Raw genomic sequence first — 21,826 nt, 5'->3', positions numbered from 1 at the left:
GGCGGCTACATCTACTAATTTCTTGTCCTGGTAAAACCCCAGGGAGTACAGAAATAGAAACCTGATAGAAGTTCCGAGCCATTCTAATAAAAACAGTTGGAAAAACATTTAATTGGAGTTGGGCTGTTCCTGCTATGGTCAGTTATTTACAAATGCCTCTCTGAGGCCACTATGGCTCCACCAAGTGGCAGTACGAAGTCATTGCTGCCATTATTCTAATATTAGAGTTGCCAGCCTCGATCACCAGCCAGTAAAATAAACTCTCCAGTCTTGTATCTAAATGAATAAAGTTACAGTATTAGAATTATCCCATGAAAAAGAAGTCCTAAAAAGGAGCAGTCTCTGATCTCTGGGGAGATGGTGATTGTGATTTGGCGGCAGGGATGAGGTCAGTCATGGTAGGGTGTGCAATTTGAGTGTGTTGATCTGCTTCTGTAGAGACATGATGTAATCACAAGGGTGTGTCATTCAGCTCTAGGTGTGATAAGAATGGAAGAACAGGACTATTGTTTCATGTGCTGGAGCCCGTGTAACCTCATTGCTCTGGAATGTCAGCGGGTTCCGTGCCCTGTGGGAAAGTTCAGGGAACATTTTCATTGCTGAGACTGCTAAAAGTCCCCGTGTGAGTGTAGTTTTTATAGATCAACTTCTAGTGTACTTAAAATGTATCTTCAAAGGACGCCAGGATGTTTTTATGTACCAATGCAATAAAAGTAATGGGCAATACAATGACACATAAAGAATTCATCATCATAAAAAAAAAAAAAAAATTAGGGCTGTGATATGCCATTGCAACCCCACATGGTGAATGGCACAGCATGGCTCACTGTCCTTAGAGACCCTGGCACCAACTTTAAAAATTCTAGGCAAATGCACAGGAAATTATATATACCGCTAACGATTTATTTATGTATTTTTAAACTTGCAAGACAAAGTTTTATAATGTGCTAGTATGCATACTAGCACATTATGTGAAACTTGCCGCATCTCTCCCCAGCATCCCCATAGATACAGTCATGCAACATTCGCATGTCTGCCACTATTGGGAGTCCCTGTATTAATTGCTGCCGTTGTTATTACAAAAACTGCATCCCACCAGCCAAGCCTGTGCCTGGATTCTCACTGCCAACCCCTGTGGCTGCTATGCTTGCCCATCATCCCCGGCATCCCTCCATATGTGCTTGTCCCTGCTGGCCCCCCCTTGGTTCTTTGCTTGCCCAACATCCCCGGCATCCCTCCATATGTGCCTGTCCCTGCAGGCCCCCCCTGGGTTCTATGCTTGCCCAGCATCCCCGGCATCCCTCCATATGTGCTTGTCCCTGCAGGCCCCCCCTGGGTTCTATGCTTGCACAGCATCCCTCCAGACATGCTCAGACCACATGCTGAACTCTCTTGGGCCACAGGTTGAACACCCCTCATGTATACCAATGGTTGGCACATCACAAAAATATATATCTGGTCTTTATATTGTCCCTTCAAATCTTGATGGAGGCTCATTGTGAAGAAAGGGAAAGTCCTAATCTTTGTTACTTGTACCCAGAATTCGTGATGTAAAATGACATCTTTAGAAGTTACTTCATAAAGCCTATATCCAGTCCTTTTTATCGTAGTGTTGATCTAGCGGAGAAGAATCTGAACTTCTGTTTTTTTGTGCCACTCACCCTGTTGGGGAGATTCGAACCATTCACTACTCTACTCGGATGTATTTCTGTGTCCCTATTGGGGAGATTGAAAGGGATAGATGGGGCAAATCTCCCCAAAAGGGACGCGGACACCAAATGTGGTTTGGCCAGATTTGCGCTTTTAAAGAGCAGTTACTCTGTGCTGCGTTTTTGTTCACATTTTCAATTGCTGTCACCAAAAGTTGGATGGTATCATTGTGTGTTGCATGAGTTTTGGCTGTGTTATCACGTCACGCATGCATGTTAGTCACCTCTGATTTTCCTTCTGGTCCCCTTGCATGCAGGAAGTAAAACCGATAGGAATCGCACACAATCGAAGTGCTATGCCATTCGCTGCTGGCTCCGCTTCCAGCACTCCCAAAGTGATCACTTCCCAGTACAACAACCCAGCCGGCCTCTATTCCTCTGAAAACATCCAAAGCTTCAATAACACTTTGGAGTCCAAATCAACCAACGGTGCCCATGTTGCCCAAGTGTCAAACAAAGAGTAAGTGTCCATTATCTGGCATGTAATGTTGATGAGAAATATTGATGTGTGGTTACCATGCAGGATGCTTGCTGCTCTGTAAACCTGTACTGACTGCATCTGCCTGTTTTGTGAGCCCGATCCACTCCAGTTGGGCACCCAATAATGTACCTATTTTATCTTCATTGATGACCTCACAAGGACCAAGGGCTCTATTTTATAAAATTATTTGTTGCAGGACTATCAGAAGCATTCACGCAAATTGAATGAAGTGTCACTGGTTGCTTTCTATAAGATGAATTCCTTTATTGCCTGCTCCATCTAGTGGCCAAAATGTGGTATCGTTTTCTCGCTGAGGTATTTCAGAAAATTGTGCATTTTGACCACTAGATGGAGCTGATGATAAAGGAATTAATGTCTCAGAAAACATACAGTGACCTTTCCTTCAGTTTGCACAAATTCTGATGTTTCTGCAACAATTTTTTTATAAATAGACTCCCAAGTCCTGACAGGGTCATAATACTTTGTACAGTTCTCAATAAAAAAAAAAAGGCACATTTCACAGTATTGTCAATAGGGTGTGTACATTGTATCGTAATTCAGAAGGAACATGTCAGGTTGATAATATGGGAGCTGCCATTGATTTCAAAGTGTATCCGAATCTAAAAACAAAACTGTAATATATTGCAGATTGCCAGTCCTTAGATTTAGTGGCTGCAATAGTTTTTTTTTATTTGATTTTTTTTTTTTTTTTCAGGGTTTTTTTTCCCCCACTTTTATTTTCATCCGGTAATCTGCAAATGGCACAGTTCTTTTCCTTCATGTCTATTCTAATTTCTCCTCTGTATCTTTGGAGGGAGCTATGGTTGTCATACAAACATGCCTGTCTGCCTTTTTGTTCATTTATTGTTATTATTATTATTTTACAGGCTTTATATAGCTCCAACAGTTTGCGCAGCGCTTTACAACAGTATCATGCCCATTACATGGTGGATTGATGGAAGTATTAATTTACACCAGGAAGATAAGGATATTTATTCTTTCTTTTGACTTGACCAGAAGTGACAATGATACAGAATTTAAAAATTTACACCTACATTTCCCATGGTACTTTTGAAGGCAATATACATAAAACACAAAGTGATAAAATTTGTGCCAACCTTGTTCAGTGTTGCATTAAAAACAGCAATACAATTCCATAAAGGCTGGCACATTACATATACACTATATTACCAAAAGTATTCGGACGCCTGCCTTTACACACACATGAACTTTAATGGCATCCCAGTCTTTGCCCGTAGGGTTCGATATTGATTTGGGGTTTTTTTGCTATAACAGCTTCAACTCTTCTGGGAAGGCTGTCCACAAGGTTTAGGAGTGTGTCTATGGGAATGTTTGACCATTCTTCCAGAAGCACATTTGTGAGGTCAGGCACTGATGTTGGACGAGAAGGCCTAGCTCAGTCTCTGCTCTATTTCATCCCAAAGGTGTTCTGTCGGGTTGAGGTCAGGATTCTGTGCAGGCCAGTTAAGTGCCTTCTTCTCAAACTCGCTCATCCATGTCTCTATTGACCTTGCTTTGTGCACTGGTGCGCAGTCATGTTGGAACAGGAAGAGGCCATCTCCAAACTGTTCCCACAAAGTTGGGAGCATGAAATTGTCCAAAATGTCTTGGTATGCTGACACCTTAAGAGTTTTTCACTGGAACTAAGGGGCCAAGCCCAACCCCTGAAAAACAACCCCACACCATAATCCCTCCTCCACCAAATGATTTGGACCAGTGCACAAAGCAAGGCCCATAAAAAAATGGATTAACCAGTTTGGGGTGGAGGAACTTGACTGGTCTGCACAGAGTCCTGACCTCAACCTGATGGAACAGCTTTGGGATTAAATAGAGTGGAGACTGCAAGCCAGGCCTTCTCATCCAACATCAGTGCCTGATCTCACAAATGTACTTCTGGAAGAATGGTCAAACATTCCCATAGACACACTCCTAAACCTTGTGGACAGCCTTCCCAAAAGAGTTGAATCCGTTATAGCTGCAAAGGGTGAGCCAACTCAATATTGAACCCTACAGACTTATGCCACGTACACACTGTCGGAATTTCCGACAAAAAATGTTCGATGTGAGCTTGTTGTCGGAAATTCTGACAGTGTGTAGGCTCCATTGGACATTTGTTGTTGGAATTTCCGACAACAAATATTTGGGAGCTGGTTCTCAAATTTTCCGCCAACAAAATCCGTTGTCGGAAATTCCGATCGTGTGTACACATTTCCGACGCACAAAATTCCACGCATGCTCGGAATCAAGCACAAGAGCCGCACTGGCTATTGAATTTCATTTTTCTAAGCTTGTCGTACTTGTTGTACGTCACCGCGTTCTTGACGTTTGGAATTTACAACAACATTTGTGTGACCGTGTGTATGCAAGACAAGTTTGAGCCAACATCCGTCGGAAATAAATCCAGGATTTTGTTGTCTGGTGCATAAGGCTGGGATGCCATTAAAGTTCATGGGTGTGGAAAGGCAGGCGTCCCAATACTTTTGGTAATGTATATATGTAATAATACATTGTGTCTTTGTAAAACTAGTCCACAGTCAGGGTATTACTACATTTCCATAGTGCTTGACTTGTCTGCACTACCCCTGGACCAGGGCAGACCAACACATTTCAGAAAATCCTTTCTCGGGGGTATAGAGGGTATGACTTATATTACAGATTACTTATAGCCAAATAAACCAGCCAGACTTAAACCATCCCAGAACTGGGGAGAGCCTTGCCACCTTTCCCCATCTGCAGGCCAAGCAGAGCTGGCATCATGTATACACTGAGGTCACAGGAGATGCAGCCTGATCATTAATGCAGATCCTATTGTGTGCAGAGGTGCTGGGAAAAATCCAAATGTCTTATTATTCTGTCAGTACTTGTGCTCACCATATATATTACAATCAGACTATACCATTTTTGTACAATCAGGTTTAGATATACCAAAATTATGTAATATGGGGACCTACCAAACTAACCAATCAATCAAATGGTTCTGATTTGAATACAGCTTTGAAGTGATTGTAAAGTCTTTTACCCCTTTTTTTTCCCCTATAATAATAACAAACATGTTATACTTGCCTGCTCTGTTGCAGTGGATTTGCACAGAGCAGCCCAGATCCTCCTCTTCTCGGGTCCCTCTTCTCCTGGCCCCTCCCTCCTGTTCAGTGCCCCCACAGCAAGCAGCTTGCTATGGGGGCACCCGAGCTGATTCACAGCTCCCTGTGTCCATTCAGACACCAGTGCCCTGACCCAGCCCTGCCCTCTCTCTCTCCCCTGATTGGCTAGTTGACTTTGACAGCAGTGGCAGCCAATGGCGCCGCTGCTGTGTCTCGGCCAATCCAGGAGGGAGAATCTCGGATGGCTGAGACACTCGTGGACATCGCTGGACACAGAGGGACCTCAGGTAAGTATTAGGAGGCTGAGGAAGGCTGCTGCACACACAAAGCTTTTTATCTATATGCAGAGAATTCATTCTGCTTTTACAACCCCTTTAATCTTCAAGGGTGATGCTATTTTTCGCTAGTCACTGCGTAGGGTATTTTTCTGTAAGTTTGGTATCCTGAGTGATCAGTAAAACATGTTTATTGGTTCTTTCTTGTTCTGACCATATGTTTTCTCTCCATCCACATGCCTTCTACAGATCGACTGATGGAAAAACTAACAGTATATTTTTTCATTTACCAGAGACCTGTCAAATTTCAACGTGCTTTCAGCATGACTTACCAACCACTAAAATCACCATCAGGCTCCATCAGGTGCTTTCCTATTAATACGGTCTGCTCTAGCTCATAGTGCCATCAGCAGAGAGCCTTATGCTCCACAATGTCATAACAATTCTTCATCTGATGCTACCAAATTCCAACCTGTACATTAACATAGTTACTGTATAGAGAAATAATCCATATTCCTTTTAAGATGAATGCTTTTTTAGATTGCTCTAAGGTGGCACAGATGTAAAACCACAATATAATTTTATGAGCCTTTTATGTACTGTTAAAATATAATTTTTAAAAGAAAAACATAAAGGCTAATTTTGATGTTTTTTTTTTTATACTTGGGCTCCATGCACACTGAAGCTCATAAATGGCCATTTTTGGGAGTTTGGGCGTTTTTTGTTTTTTTATTTTTTAATTTTTTTTTAACCACCCATAAACTCCTCTTTATGTTATCCTATAGGTCCATGCACACATGTTTGGTTTTTGGATGTTTATCAGCAGTGGAGTTTATGGGCTGTTGTCTGAACGCCATAAAATCGCATTCAGAAGCTGTTTTTTTCCGACCACAAACGCTTAAACGAACGCTGATAAATGTCGATAAACGCTCCAAAAAACGGGGCTCACCAGTGTTTTTTAATGGGTTTTTTTTTTTTTTTTTTTTTTTTTTTTTTTGATCCATTGAAAAAAAAAATAATTTCTTTAAAAAAAGTAAAAAAAAAAACACTATTGCAAAAACTTTAAAAAAAACGTTGAGAGACTCACTGCAAAGCTACTGGCGTTTTTTATAACGTTATTTTAATGTCCAGTGTGCATGGAGCCAAAATGTTGCAAGGTTGTCAATGTAGTTTTAATACAATTGCCAAATGCAACAGAAACGTTTATTAATATTTTTTTCTTTTTTTTCTTCTTTTGTTTCTGATCTTGTGTTCTTTTTGCCTTTGGACCTTTTGAACTGGGCTTTAGTCCTGTCTCTCCCTCTGTGATGTTTAAGGCTCCCATGGCTTCTGTGTATAACCCTCTTCAGTCTTGTACCGCCCCTGGCTCCTTGCAAAGGCGGCACAGCACCTCTTCAATCCCAACTCAAGTGCGAGTGGGCCCTGAAGAGTTGAAACAAGCTGCACAGATCTGTCCTAACAGCCCAGTGGAGGTGGATATTCCTGGACTAAAAGTCATGCACAACCAGTTTAACTCCCCATTACAGCTCTATTCCCAAGAAAACATTCTGGACACTTTACAGGGCCAGATCTCTTCTATTAACCCAACTTATTCCAGGTAACATTGCCTGTGTGCGCACATCCCCAGCACAGTGCATGCCCACTGGAGTGTAACTGCATGCTGCTCACCTGGCATCTCACCTTCATGTATTGTGCTTGTGTTCCCATTGTACCCACCATGCGCAGATAATGCTGCTTATATACTAGAACTCACCATCGCTATATAATGCATTAGTCACAGTAATGCTATTAGCATTTACCAGTGTGTGAATTGTGTATTATGGCTGGCTGAATACTGTATTTGTAAGGCTTGTAACATTTTTACATGGCCTGTTTGCTTGATTTTTTTTTTTTTTTTGGTTGTGTTGAGATTTCTAGCAATCTATATGTACAAAATTACACAAAAGTTACAGAACGTTCTTCAAACTTTTATGTTTCTTAAAGCTAAACTCCAGAGAATAAATAAACTTTACCTTTGCTGTGGGTCCTTTTCTTCTCTGCAAGAATTAACTGCTCATTTTCCCTAGAGCAAGGGTCTCCAAACTTTCTAAACAAAGGGCCAGTTTACTGCCCTTCAGGCTTTAGGGGGCTGGACTATGGCCAGCAGAAGCAGAAAGTGCCCCGGCATCAGTTGGACTAAATAATACCCACTTATTGGGTGGAATAGTGCCTCATTGTTGGTATGAGTGGGAGTAATAATCCCCTATCGATGGTGTAAGTGGAAGGAATGGTGCCCCATCATTGGTGTCGGTTGAATAAATGGCATTCCAAGGGCTGGATAAAGGCACGCTAAGGGCCACAGTTTGGAGACCCCTGCCCTAGAGGATGATGAACTAGGTATTATACCTACATTTTTTTTCTTGGTAGCCAGTACTCTCCCCTTCATTCCAATGTCCTGGGTTTTGGGTGGGCCCTCTGTGTCCCCAATGTGCAATGCAGAACTGCTGGTAATACCTTGTATGAGGTGACGTTGGAGGACAGTGACTGGTTGGGCAACAAAGATGATTGGCTTCAGGGGACTGATATTACAGCATAGAGAAACCCTGCACAAACAAAGAAAAGGCTTAATATATCACCTTTATTTATCATCTCATATGCAGTTGATCATTGCATTGCAGAAGGGGAGCCACTGCAAGGACCTTCTTCTCTTCCTTTTTTTTTTCTCCCGGAGTTCAGCTTTAAATTGCATCTCTAGCCAAAACTTTTTTTCTGTTTTATATGGAATGGGAAAGGGTTCTAACCCATGTCAGGTCTTTATTGCTTCCTGTAACTTCAGTGGGAGGATTCACTCTTCATCTTGGTGGTCATTACTGAGTGATGGGGAATTCAAAATGTTCCAAGATTTCTCCTCATTCTGCTTGGTATAATTTCTTCTGGAGACAGCTGTCTAAGAGGGGATTTCCACTTATTTCCTGTTGTGTCTCCAGGACAGGAAGTGATGTCAAACTTCCCATGTTTCCTGATGTATAAACAGACTATAAAGTTATGCATGGTTTCCAGAAGGAGATATCCAGATTTTGCTTGTTTATTATTCCATTACAAACTGTGAATAAGTTCAGGGCATTTGACAATGTTAATTTTTTTTATTAAATAATTATACCAAAAGCTCTCTCCTATGGACTCCAGTGGTGAAGGCAGTTGTTGTGGAGTCTTTGGGTATCCATATACCCATTTTCTATGATGATTCCTAGGATTTGGGGGACATCAATGGAATAAACATGTCTGTTCCAACTATTGGTTATAATCCTCGATTACCTCCTCTTTTTTTGAGAACACTAAAGAGAGCCTTTCTTCTAAAGGCTCCAGGGCTGTCATCCCTATCCTGGCTTCACTGCCTAGTGAGTCGGTGACCTTGAAAAAACATGCAGCTGGTAAAATCTGTAAAGTCTAAACTCTCATGCCAGTCCTGAAACAGTGACTTACTAAGGCATGAATCAAAATGGAGATGGCCTTCTGGAGCCTGCCCTTTTTTTAAAAGCAAGAAGGCTTCCCTTTCTCTCCTTTAAACATTATTTATCTATCCATCTCTTTGTGTATTTTCTTTCAATATACCCAGTTCTCATATCCTGTAGATCCATTGATCTTTGATAGTAGGGCTTTTGTCTCCTATTTTTTAGCACCATATGCTGTCAGAACCGAATACAATAAAACGCATGACATAAAATAATTGCATCATTTTCAATTTTGTATGATTTACTTTTCTTCATTTTGTAGGTTGGATAATGAATGTAAAGTCAAATTTCCTTTGTTCATTAGTTTTATAAGGTTTAAATTCTTCCCAAAAGAAAGGTGCATTGAAAAACCAAAGCTATTGGAGTTTAGGCAGTAACACGGCATCAATAGACATGGTTTTCTGTAAGGGCAAGCAGTCATTGGCTCTCCACAGTTTTAGTTTATTCAGTATTGAAAAGCAATGTTTGGTTGTTAAAAGTTACTGCACACTGATGTGTGTGTTTGTTTTTTTTTTTTTTGTTTTTTGTTTTTTTTTTAAGATTTATTTTTTTATTATTTCTTTTGTATGGAAACCAAACTCTAGCCACATTACCGAAAAACAAACCAATGTGTTTTTATTTGAAAAAAAATAAATATATATATCTATTATCCAAAAAAAAAGACATTCCTGGGTAATGGGGTAGAGATTAGTTTTTTTGGTATATTGCAAAAATGCAAATTAAGAGTTAACTTATTCTGTACCCATTTAGAGCAAAATTGGCTTTTTACAAATTGGCTCAGACACCAAAGTATCATATGGGGGTGCCCTGTGTAAGCTCAACTTCAAACTTACACAAGACTTCTCCTTGCTGCTGGTGGTGAACAGAACTGTGCAGGGGCTTGCTTTAAAGCCCAACTGAACACCCAGTTTAGACCAACAAAAAACATTCTGGGGTTATCAATGTCTTTCAGTTTGTCTTTATTTTAAAGCAGCCACAGCATGAGTAGAAAAGACTGTTCTGCCAGTGGCTGCAAAGTGGGACCCTTGCTCTCTGTGTGAATGTAGTTGCCTTATTGGAATATTTTCCCATGCCCCCTGTTGATTCGGACCTAGAACTCTGCAATCATCAAAGCTGAAAATCTCATGCTCCCTGTTGATTGGAGAGCTCTGGCTTTGGTGCATGTTAGACCTCTACAAAGAACTACTTCCTATAGAGTGCAAATGTCCCAATCTTCTGCTGGCAGAGACAGGCTTTTCTTTTCAAGCTGTGACTTCTTTAGAATGAGAACAAACTGCAAGACATTGAACACCTTTTTGTTTTGATGCACCTAAAATGAATTTAGCGTATTTAAGCTAAAGGTTCATTGGACTGCAAAAGTAAACCCATTGCTTTGCCCTGCATAGGCAAATCACTGGTTTCCATTCAGTAATACATGTCTAAACAGTTTTTTCAATTTGTATCTCTCTCCTTTTTGTTGTGTTGGTAAGTATATTTTAGGACTAGGGTCTCAAACTGTATTCATGCTACAATCCTGTCATGTACTTCTGTCAAGTGGTGTGAAATATGTGTTTTCCTATTATTTTATTCAGTGTAGAACGGCCTCCTCCTCCGCCACAAGCACGGCAAATTGACACGGACTCCGAGGTATACAAGATGCTGCAGGAGAACCAGGAATCGAATGAACCCCCAAGACAGTCCGTCTCCTTCCTAGTACTGCAGGACATATTGGAGAGCGATGAGAAAGGCAAGTAATAAACCTTAATTATAGAACGTTTTGGGAAGATGGCTTTCCAAAATAGATAGCTGTGAGTTTATAGTCCCATTTATTTGTAACCTTAAATGTACAGTACCATGATATCTGATCTGCATACATACTGTATATATATATTTTTTTTTACTCAGTGTAATTACATTTTTGGTAAGAAAGCAAAAATACAGATACAAAAACAACCCCGGAATAGGCAGCAAGAGAGGTTACGTATATTTCTGTAAAAGTTGGATCCCAGCTCCTGCCCCTAGCATAGCTGTTATACATGGCTGACTTGCCCCTACCTGCAACAAAAGGATGGAGACACAGCTGAGATTTCTAGTAATTTAAACCACCAGCATCTATCTATAACAAAATATCAATGTTAGGATTCAGCATTTAATGAAAAGTCAAGGTGGGGAATATGTCTCTACAAAAGCACAAATGACTACTTGGTAAAGTCCATTCCTACATTGCATGAACACGCAGAAGGTAGTTCTAATCAACAATGTGACCCAAGGCTTTTAGCGTAGTTGGTGCCTTAAATTCCAATCAGAAATTCCATCTATGTGCTGATGAGATGATGGTAGCCCCAGGATACTACACAGGATGTTTGGAGTCATCAGAAGGCATTTGATGCTTTTAAACCGTGTGGAAGAGGGATTAATTAATATGCCTACCATGTGAAAGTGGCATTTACCCAGATAGTTGTCTTCTTTTTCAAGAGATCCATTCTACAGGGATCAATATTTGAAGTCTGCTTTCATTTAGTACTATAGAAGGTTCAAAGTTAATTATTGATATTCTGTCATTTATAATGTTGAAAATGACATAAAAGCAGCCAAACAATACTGCAAATCTTAGAAGAGCCCCTTGTATTGGAAGTTTCAAGAATTCTAAATAAGAATTTTATTTTATTTTTTTTTTACTGCTAAATCGGTTAAAAAAATACAATAACTCAGGTGTATTTGAAGTTTCTTTTAATTGCCTCCTCATGGATTTCTTTTTTCAGGTGTCCCCTGGCTGCTATGTTTCCATTCTCTCTGTGCTGCCAGGACCTATGGAGTCTTGTGGGAGTCTCTGCAACGTGCGTGTTCTTGCTCTGTACTGCAACTCTATGTGCAGCTGTTCAGAGCGCCGCACACACCGCCACTGACCATCACCACTGTGGGGGAAGAGGAGAGGAGTGGCTTTAGCTCTGTGTCCCTCTTGTGCTGGCTGTGTATGCGGTGCTCTGAGCGGCTGCATGTAAAATTGCAGTACAGAGCAGGAATGCGCATGTTTGAGGACTCGCACAAGACTCCATTAGTCCTGGCAACACACAGAGACCAGGAATGTAGCGGCATGGCCAGAGCACAATTGAAAAAGAAAGCTTTGAGGAGGAAATTAAGGACAAATTCAAATGCATGTGAGTTTGTTATTTCTATCTGATTTGGGAACAAAACATACTTTATTACCACTTAAACTGCTCTGTGATTTAAAAAAAAAAAGTCTTAAAGTGGCTATAAATCCTAAACATCTTTTTTTACCTTAATGCATTCATTGCATAAAGGTAAAAAATATGTTTAGGCATCAGTATCCTCCTTGCACCAACCCCTCCATTTTACTTGCCTGTGCCCTCACTCGATCCAGCGATGTGACCATTTGCAGCTCTTCAGTACCCTTACCGGTCTCGCTGGCTTTGCTGAGACAGTGGGAGCTATTGACTGTCAACCAAACCCAGTGATGGGGGACAGGGCCCTGTCCTACTGTCCATGTCTATAGACACAGGCAGTGCAACTCGGGAATGAGCCTGCACAATTGCCCCCGTAGAAAGCGGCTTTCTATGGGGGCACTCACCAGCAAGGAGGAGCCAGGAGCGCCGGCCTTGGCTTTTTGAGGAAGCGCAGACATGCTAAATGCATCAAGGTGTTATGCAGATGACTGCTGTATAATTTGCTGTGTTATTAAACCTGCTGGATTCTAAAAATCCCTTAGTGATGGACATATTATATACTGTATTGGGTTGCCCAAGTCTGGGTCTTAAAAAGGGTTCGAGAGCAGAGATGAGCAGAATCTCCCATGGGACAACAGACAAGTTGTTGAAATGCATAAGTACAATATTCCTAGTAATGATGTGCACATCTTAGTTGGGAAATCTTTAAAGCACATGTGAAATTTTAGAAATGCCCCTAATGTGGCACTGGTATTAGAAGACACCTCCAGGTGCCTGCACTGCAGCTTCACTTTCCTACTGGGCTTGCCTATGCGCACCAGATCCAAAGATGCTTCAGTGCACACACTTGCACCAGCTACCATTGTCATAGTTGCATAGTAGGTGAGGTTGAAAAAAGACACAAGTCCATCAACTCCAACCTACAGTGGGGACGGAAAGTATTCAGACCCCCTTAAATTTTTCACTCTTTGTTATATTGCAGCCATTTGCTAAAATCATTTAAGTTCATTTTTTTTCCTCATTAATGTACACACAGCACCCCATATTGACAGAAAAACACAGAATTGTTGATTCATTTTTGCAGTTTTATTAAAAAAGAAAAACTGAAATATCGCATGGTCCTAAGTATTCAGACCCTTTGCTCAGTATTTAGTAGAAGCACCCTTTTGATCTAATACAGCCATGAGTCTTTTTGGGAAAGATGAAACAAGTTTTTCACACCTGGATTTGGGGATCCTCTGCCATTCCTCCTTGCAGATCCTTTCCAGTTCTGTAATGTTGGATGGTAAACGTTGGTGGACAGCCATTTTTAGGTCTCTCCAGAGATGCTCAATTGGGTTTAAGTCAGGGCTCAGGCTGGGTCATTCAAGAACAGTCATGGAGTTGTTGTGAAGCCACTCCTTCTTTATTTTAGCTGTGTGCTTAGGGTCATTGTCTTGTTGGAAGGTAAACCTTCGGCCCAGTCTGAGGTCCTGAGCACTCTGGAGAAGGTTTTCGTCCAGGATATCCCTGTACTTGGCCGCATTCATCTTTCCCTCGATTGCAACCAGTCGTCCTGTCCCTGCAGCTGAAAAACACCCCCACAGCATGATGCTGCCACCACCATGCTTCATTGTTGGGACTGTATTGGACAGGTGATGAGCAGTGCCTGGTTTTCTCCACACATACCGCTTAGAATTAAGGCCAAAAAGTTCTATCTTGGTCTGCTCAGACCAGAGAATCTTATTTCTAACCATCTTGGAGTCCTTCAGGTGTTTTTTTAGCAAACTATATGTGTCTTGCACTGAGGAGAGGCTTCCGTCGGGCCACTCTACCATAAAGCCCCGACTGGTGGAGGGCTGCAGTGATGGTTGACTTTCTACAACTTTCTCCTATCTCCCGACTGCATCTTTGGAGCTCAGCCACAGTGATCTTTGGGTTCTTCTTTACCTCTACGTCTTCCATTATAAGGATTATGGAGGCCACTGTGCTCTTAGGAACCTTAAGTGCAGCAAAAAATTTTTTGTAACCTTGGCCAGATCTGTGCTTTGCCACAATTCTGTCTCTGAGCTCTTCAGGCAGTTCCTTTTGACCTTATGATTCCCATTTGCTCTGACATGCACTGTGAGCTGTAAGGTCTTATATAGACAGGTGTGTGTCTTTCCTAATCAAGTCCAATCAGTATAATCAAACACAGCTGGACTCAAATGAAGGTGTAGAACCATCTCAAGGATGATCAGAAGAAATGGACAGCACCTGAGTTAAATATGAGTTTCACAGCAAAGGGTCTGAATACTTAGGACCATGTGATATTTCAGTTTTTCTTTTTTAATAAATCTACAAAAACGTCAACAATTCTGTGTGTTTCTGTCAATATGGGGTGCTGTGTGTACATTAATGAGGAAAAAAATGAACTTAAATGATTTTAGCAAATGGCTGCAATATAACAAAGAGTGAAAAATTTTAAGGGGGTCTGAATACTTTCTGTCCCCACTGTAGATTGCATTAATATTTTTGCCACCCAAATGCATTATTTTACATTTTTCTACATTCAACCTCATTTGCCATGTAGTTGCCCACCCCATTCATTTGTTCAAATCTTTTTGCAAGGTTTCCACATCCTGCGGAGAAGATCTTGCCCTGCTTAGCTTAGTATTGTCCACAAATACAGAGATTGAACTGTTTACCCCATCCCCCATGTCGTTTATGAACAAATTTAAATAGGATTGGTCTGTCTAAGCACAGAACCCTGTGGGACCCCACTACCCACCCCTGACCATTCTGAGTATTCCCCTTGCTTGCATACTATTGATATTAGGCTAACTGGTCTGTAATTCCCAGGGATGTATTTTCTGCCCTTTTTAAATATTGGTGCTACATTGGCTTTTCTCCAATCGGCTGGTACCATTCCAGTCAGTAGACTGTCAGTAAAAATTGTGAACAATGGTCTGGCAATTACTTGACTGAATTCCCTAAGTACACTCAGGTGCAAGCCATCTGGTCCCGGTGATTTATTAATGTTAAGTTTCCCAAGTCTAATTTCAATTCTGTCCTCTTTTAACCATGGAAATGCTTCCTGTGATGTCATGAGGGTAAACACTGCAGTTTTGGTTACTGAAGCCCCCCCCCCCGACTCCGTTGAAGACTGAGGAGAAGAATACATTCAATACCTTCGCCATCTCACCATTCTTTGTAACCAGATGTCCTGCCTCGTTCTTTATGGGGCCAATATGGTCTGTCCTCCCTTTTTTACTGTTTACATACTTAAAGAGTTTCTTGGGATTTTTTTGCTCTCCTCCGCTATGTGTCTTCCATGTTCTATCTTGGCCATCCTTATTGCACCTTTACATTTCTTGTTGCATTCTTTATAAAGTCTGAATGCTGATGATCCCTCTACCTTGTATTTTTTGAAGGCCTTCTCCTTTGCTTTTATATGCATTTTTACTTTGGAGTTAAGCCATCCAGGACTTTTGTTTGCTCTTTTAAATTTATTACCCAATGGCATGCATTGGCTAATGCCCTTATTTAAAATGCTCTTAAAGCAAACCCATCTCTCCTCCGTGTTCTTTCCTAAGATTTTATCCCAATTTTTCCCTTAGCAAGGTTTGTAGCTTAGGGAAGTTGGCTCTTTTGAAATTCAGTGTCTGTATTCCCCTTATGTTTCCTACTTGTGCGATTTTATACTGAAGCCAATTGACCTGTGATCGCTGTTTCCACATCCGTGATCAGGTCTGTATTGTTGGTAATCAGTAGATCCAGTAACGCTTTATTTCTAGTTGGCGCGTCTACCATCTGACCCATGAAACTGTCCTGCAAGACATTTAGGAACTGGCGAACCTTAGACAAATGCTTGGTTCCTTCTACCCAGTCTGTCTGGATAATTAAAATCCCCCGTTATGATACTTCCCATCCTTGCTGCTAATCCAAATTGTGATGGGAGATCCGTCTCCCCCTCCTCCCTCAGGTTAGGGGGGCGATAGCATACTCCCAGTATTATTTTCCCCTTAGTTTCATCCCTTTGGAGCTCTAGCCATAAGGATTCCACCTCCCTCCCTAGCTCCCTTAGTGATTTCATCTCTCACATTGACTTGTACATTATTCTTGATACATAGGCACACCCCTCCCCCTTTTTTACCCTCTCTATACCTGCGATAAAGGGTATACCCTTGAGTGGTTGTCAGCCAATCATGAGAGCTGTTGAACCAGGTCTCTGAAATTCCCACAAAATCCAAATCCTCCTTGTACAACAATATCTCTAGTTCGCCCATCTTGTCCGCCAGGCTCCTGGCATGGGTGAACATGCCTCTTCTTGGGTGTTCCGAGATTGTAACTAGGACTTGTTACTATACTTACCTTGGGTTTATTTCCAAAGGCGTCTCCTTTTGGCTGGAACGGCTGCAGTGGTATCCACCGAATTGAGGAAACGACACATCCAATGGGGACATCCAAATCTTGCAACAAAGTACCCCGAATTAGTGGGTCCTGCACTATCTATAAAATGGAAGATCCTGCTTCTCTGGCAGAGAGGAGAAGCAGGATCTTCCATTTTATAGATAGCGCAGGACCCACTAATTCGGGTTACTTAGTTGCAAGATTTGGATGTCGATGGTTTGTAGCAAGAGATATACAAATAAACCGCCCCTGAATCTCTCTTACTCCACTGCGCCAAAGAAAAGTGCAAAGCTATATCAAAGATGTGTAAATGAATACAAAATATGTGTACATACACAGTGTACAGTGAAAAAAAGCTGCCACTTAAATAAATACATAAACTGATCAAAATCTCCAAAACTATACCTCTCACATGTGTACAGATAGAGATAGCGGCGCTAATATAAATTGTGTAAAATAATGGGTCAGAGCAGTATAATGCCTATGACCCTCTACTTATGCATACAAATATTAATAATCATAGTGTCATGAAAAATATTAATTTTATCATGAAAAGAAATTTCTTTAACACCCAGTGAAAAGTGTCACTATAAATAATAAATTACAAGAAATGAATGATCAAGTTCAACAGTTGTTTTTCAATCTTCTTGTGAAAAATCTTCTACTCTTCCACCACACCACCGTGATAGTGACACCACTCCCTCTGAAGAGCGCACTCACCAGATTGTATAGCCTCCCACTCTCGTGTTTGGCAAAACAGCAATTGAACCACACCTGGGTTGCATGTGATGAACCGTGACTCCAATCAAGCCAGCTCCATATGTGAAAAAATGAATAAAGTGCTCCACATAGCGTGATACCATTTTGACAGATTTATTAAAATCACTTCAAACACACTTCAATGGTTACACTCACTTTTAACCTGAAACATAAAAGCCTTTAAAAAGAAATCCAGAGCAAGCAACAGGATCAGTGATTTTAATAAATCTGTCAAAATGGTATCACGCTATGTGGAGCACTTTATTCATTTTTTCACATATGGAGCTGGCTTGATTGGAGTCACGGTTCATCACATGCAACCCAGGTGTGGTTCAATTGCTGATATATATATATATATATAGGCCTCAAGCACCTGTAACCAATTAATCACTCCCCTTAATTAGTAGGCTTGAAGGAAGGAATTAAAATAAAATTCTGTTTTAAAAAGTGACAGAAAAATGTGTTAGACAGCTGCAAGGAAAAGCCCCAAAAAGAACATAAAAATGCAACATAGCAGTCAAAAGCAAAACTTGTTCACACTCTCCACTCAAGGTCCCCACTGTTTAGCTTCCAACCAGCAAGTCTGGCGACTCATGTCATGTCCCTCATATTCCTGTCTCACTGGGCACTAGTGAGGTACCTGGTGGAAAATTGTATAACCAATAATTCTAGTGTATTTGGTTCCCATGATGCCCAATAGGGTTGGTGGGGTTATTGCAATGGATGGATCTACCTGCTTTCCTATGGACAATGGAACACTCTCATCCCATGCATTATGTGATTGTTGCAGGTAGTACTCAATTTTTTCGACCAGCCTTCTTAAATCAGTTGATCAGATCAGAGGTTGAAATGGTTATCCATTATATCTACCCTGACCTTTTAGTTGCTCCTACAGCTAAAATGTTTAACCATTATCTTTAAAAAAAATTATAGCATGGTTTAGGAAACTTAATGAATGCAGTGGAAGTCCATGCTAAAACTAAAATCCCTGCATCTATAGCCAGCAACATTCTAACACTAACCTATCTAGCCCTCTACAGAAAAAAAATATGTATAATACCTTTTCTGCAGGCGATCCGACCCGATCTCCAGCGGCAGAAGCTCTGCAGAGGACACTGCCGACAACGGCTATGAAATGAATGGAAAGTGACGTCACCCATAGACTTACTTATGGGGCTTCCGTTGTCGGATGTGTCCTCTGCCCCCGCCCACACAGAGAAGCCACGGCTGAGAGCTCAGCGTAGGATTGGGTTGGATCGCCTGCAGAATAGGTATGTATACTGATCTTTTTTTCTTTACAGGGCTAGATAGATTAGTGTTAGAACGTTGGTGTCTATAAATGCAGGGATTTTGGCATGGACTTCCACTTTAAGTATATATTGCAGTATATTCTTATGAGAGAAATGATGCCAAATTCTATCCATGTTGTCAGACTTTCAAGGCACGGAATATTCATTCCCAGGTTCAGCTGATGGTTTAGACCCAGGTAGTTCATGGCTGACAGCTCAGTCAACACATATCACATTATTGTGAGCGCTTATTATAGCACTCTGTTCTCACCTTCCTTTGCATGTTCTCTCTGGATTGCCGGATCTGTCCTGTGTTGTATGGCAGTAGTTCTTGGCTATTGTGAATATCATTTAGTAATGGGCTTCAGTTGTGTATTGTGTTTATAAGAAGTGGTGAGAGACACTGCTCTTTGGCACTGCTGGCCTTTATGCATGTATTTCCCCACCATCCAGTCACAGAGCGATTCATGTGAATTTTTTCTTTTTTCTTTCACTTGAAAGCAGGAATGTTTCTTCTATAGTAATATGTATGAATGTAACATATGCATGACCTTTTGCTTTTATCAACTATTGCAGGTGAGAAGCCTTCTGGGTTCCGCAGTGTGAGAGCCCCCACCACAAGAGTAGCAGCCTCTGTTGGCGGTGGGCAAAAATTGCCAATCTGTGATCATTGTGGATCAGGCATTGTGTAAGTAGTGCTTTTTTCCTTTTTAACGAAAAGGTGGTAAAGGAGTAAATCTTTATTTTGCTTTGCCTGCTTTCGTAGCATACATACAGGGTAAAGGCAGCCATACATGGTTTGAAATTCTTCTGGTTCAGCAAGGACTGGCAGAATTTCAATACATATATGGGTAGGCTGGTTGTACCAATCGATTTCTGTACCAACAGCCTGATGGGTTTTATCCCAATTGATCAGTGCATTCTGACGGTGAGCGCTGTCGGAATAAAATGTAAAATGATTCAGTGGGAAACTATATTGGGCCGGCCGTCCATCCATCCTTCCTTCCTTCCTTCCCTTTTTTTTCATTATATATATTTTTTTTTTTTGTTTGTTTATCCAGCAGGTTGGGGAAAAAAAAAATGTATGGCCTGCCTTATTCTATTGGTTGCTATACTTAAGAACATTCTGTGGAATTTGTTTTGGTCTTACTTTTAAAATGTTGACTCAGCTTGCTGCTGAACCTCGAACAGTCCACCATCTTTTGGAGCAGAACCCAACACGTAAACTGCAGTGCCAACAAAGCAAGTCATTAACAGCCCCACACTGAGGCCTTGACAACCAACTCCTTCTCATGCCATGCATATAACTTGGGGCCCCCTTCACATTTATTTATTTTTTTTTATTTTTTGTGGCGCATCGCATTAAAGTGATTGTAAAGGCAGAAGGTTTTTTTTTTTTTTTTGTAATCTTAATCCATTCTATGCATTAAGATAAAAAGCCTTCTGTGTGCAGCAGCCCTCCTAAGAGGTCTCTCTAGATCCAGCGATGTTGCAGCAGTGTCTCGGCTATCCTGGACTCCCCTCCTTATTGTCTGAGACAGCAGTGTGGCACCATTGGCTCCCGCTGTTGTCAATCAGCCAATGAGAAGAGAAAGGGGCAGGGCCTGGCCGCGGCTCCATGACTGAATGGACACAGGGAGCTATGGCTCAGCTCAGGTGCCCCCATAGCAATCTGCTTGCTGTGGGGGCACGCGACAGGAGGGAGGGGCCAGGAGCACCGAAGAGGGACCCGAGAAGAGGGGGATCTGGGCTGCTCTGTGCAAATCCACTGCAGCAGAGCAGGTAAGTATAACATGTTTGTTATTTTTAACTAAAAAAAAAAAACGAGACTTTACAATCACTTAAAGTTGTGCTTGAATGGGCTACCTGTATATACCTGTATTTTTTTTCTTCACAGTGCACAAAACACATGGTAGTGTATTGCAACACAGGTTTGTTGTGTTATGCATTTGGGTACCATTGAAAATACCAGAAACACATAGGTGTGAAGCCGAGACTAAAGGGTTGTGTGTGTGTGGGGGTTTTTTTTTTTTTTTTTTTAATGCAACTGAAAAAAGACCTGAACGTTATAAGTGACTATAACTTTGCCTTTGATAGGGGAGCCTTCGTAAAGATCCGTGACAAGCCTCGTCACCCTGAATGCTATGTGTGCACTGACTGTGGAACAAATCTCAAACAGAAGGGGCACTTTTTTGTAGAAGAAAAGATGTACTGTGAAAAGCATGCACGGGAGCGTATGACACCCCCTGAAGGCTACGACGTAGTGACAGTATTCCCAAAGTAAAACTTCGCAATTTCTGATTTCTGCTTTGCACAAAATGACATTTCCTACCATTTTATTGCTGAGTGAAGGCTTCTGTTTACCCAAGCACAATTGTTTGCAGAAAATGATTCTAGAGAGGAAACCTGTGGATTTTTAAAAAAATATATAGGAAATTCAACCCAAACATTTCGATGTGTTTTTTTTTTTTTTTTTGTTGTTTTTTTAATCTTGATTGTAATACTCAATACAGAGAATCTTTATGACACAAAACTTTGTGTTTTATTTATTTATTGTTTTATAAATAGCCATGGCAGCGGACAAAGATGTTTCACTATTAATTTACAGTAAAATACAGTTTTGCCTTTGACAATAAGATGGTGATTGTTATGTTATCCCAATTGATCAGTGAAAAAAAAGATTGATCCAGTAGTTAATAGAGAGTTTGACAAAGACATATCAACTATGAATGGTCTGCTTGATTGGCCAAATCACAGGTCAGAGTATGAGGGTCAGTGAAACATCCAATCCATGCTAAAATATTTTTTTTCTTTGGAAATGTTGGCAATGGCAGCCCCCGTATATCTTTATTTAAAGTGTTACTAAACCCACAACAGTAAAATCCATCTGTGTACGAAGTAAAGCATGCTCGTTATGCTCACTGTGGAACTGAAGGAGTTAATCCTGCACATTGTGTAAAAAGGCTGTTTGATCCTGTCTTCTCTGATCCTCCCCTTCTACTGTCCCCATTCCATCTCCTAATAAGACGGTGCCTTTTGGAGTCACTCTGTACATGCTCGGTTTGGAATGAATCGCTAGAGCATTTTTTCCTTCCATTGGCCCTGTGCTGATCACATGCACCCTCCCATCAGAACTGTCCAGACAGAGGATCAGGGGTCCTGCAG

At 41.2% G+C, this 21,826-nt stretch overlaps 1 protein-coding gene across 4 annotated transcripts in view; it reads left to right on the top strand.

Moving 5' to 3' along the window:
- The window catches only part of PDLIM1 (PDZ and LIM domain 1), a 74,540-nt gene extending 53,346 nt beyond the window's left edge, over positions 1 to 21,194 (top strand). Inside the window, exons 4-9 of one of the 4 annotated variants that reach the window (XM_073596484.1) lie at positions 5,881 to 5,951; positions 6,876 to 7,184; positions 10,650 to 10,804; positions 18,805 to 18,858; positions 19,238 to 19,349; positions 20,759 to 21,194. In XM_073596484.1, coding sequence (XP_073452585.1) covers positions 5,881 to 5,951; positions 6,876 to 7,184; positions 10,650 to 10,804; positions 18,805 to 18,858; positions 19,238 to 19,349; positions 20,759 to 20,945 — 888 coding nt within the window. In that variant the 3' untranslated portion in view covers positions 20,946 to 21,194. Of the gene's footprint in view, positions 1 to 1,966; positions 2,170 to 5,880; positions 5,952 to 6,875; positions 7,185 to 10,649; positions 10,805 to 18,804; positions 18,859 to 19,237; positions 19,350 to 20,758 lie in introns of all 4 variants that reach the window. The other 3 variants (XM_073596485.1, XM_073596486.1, XM_073596487.1) reach the window with 3 other exon arrangements.
- Positions 21,195 to 21,826: the final 632 nt, after the last annotated feature.

This window comes from Aquarana catesbeiana, linkage group LG08 (genome assembly GCF_042186555.1).
Source record: "Aquarana catesbeiana isolate 2022-GZ linkage group LG08, ASM4218655v1, whole genome shotgun sequence".
NCBI lineage: Eukaryota > Metazoa > Chordata > Amphibia > Anura > Ranidae > Aquarana > Aquarana catesbeiana.
This window is presented reverse-complemented; position numbering and strand designations above follow the sequence as displayed.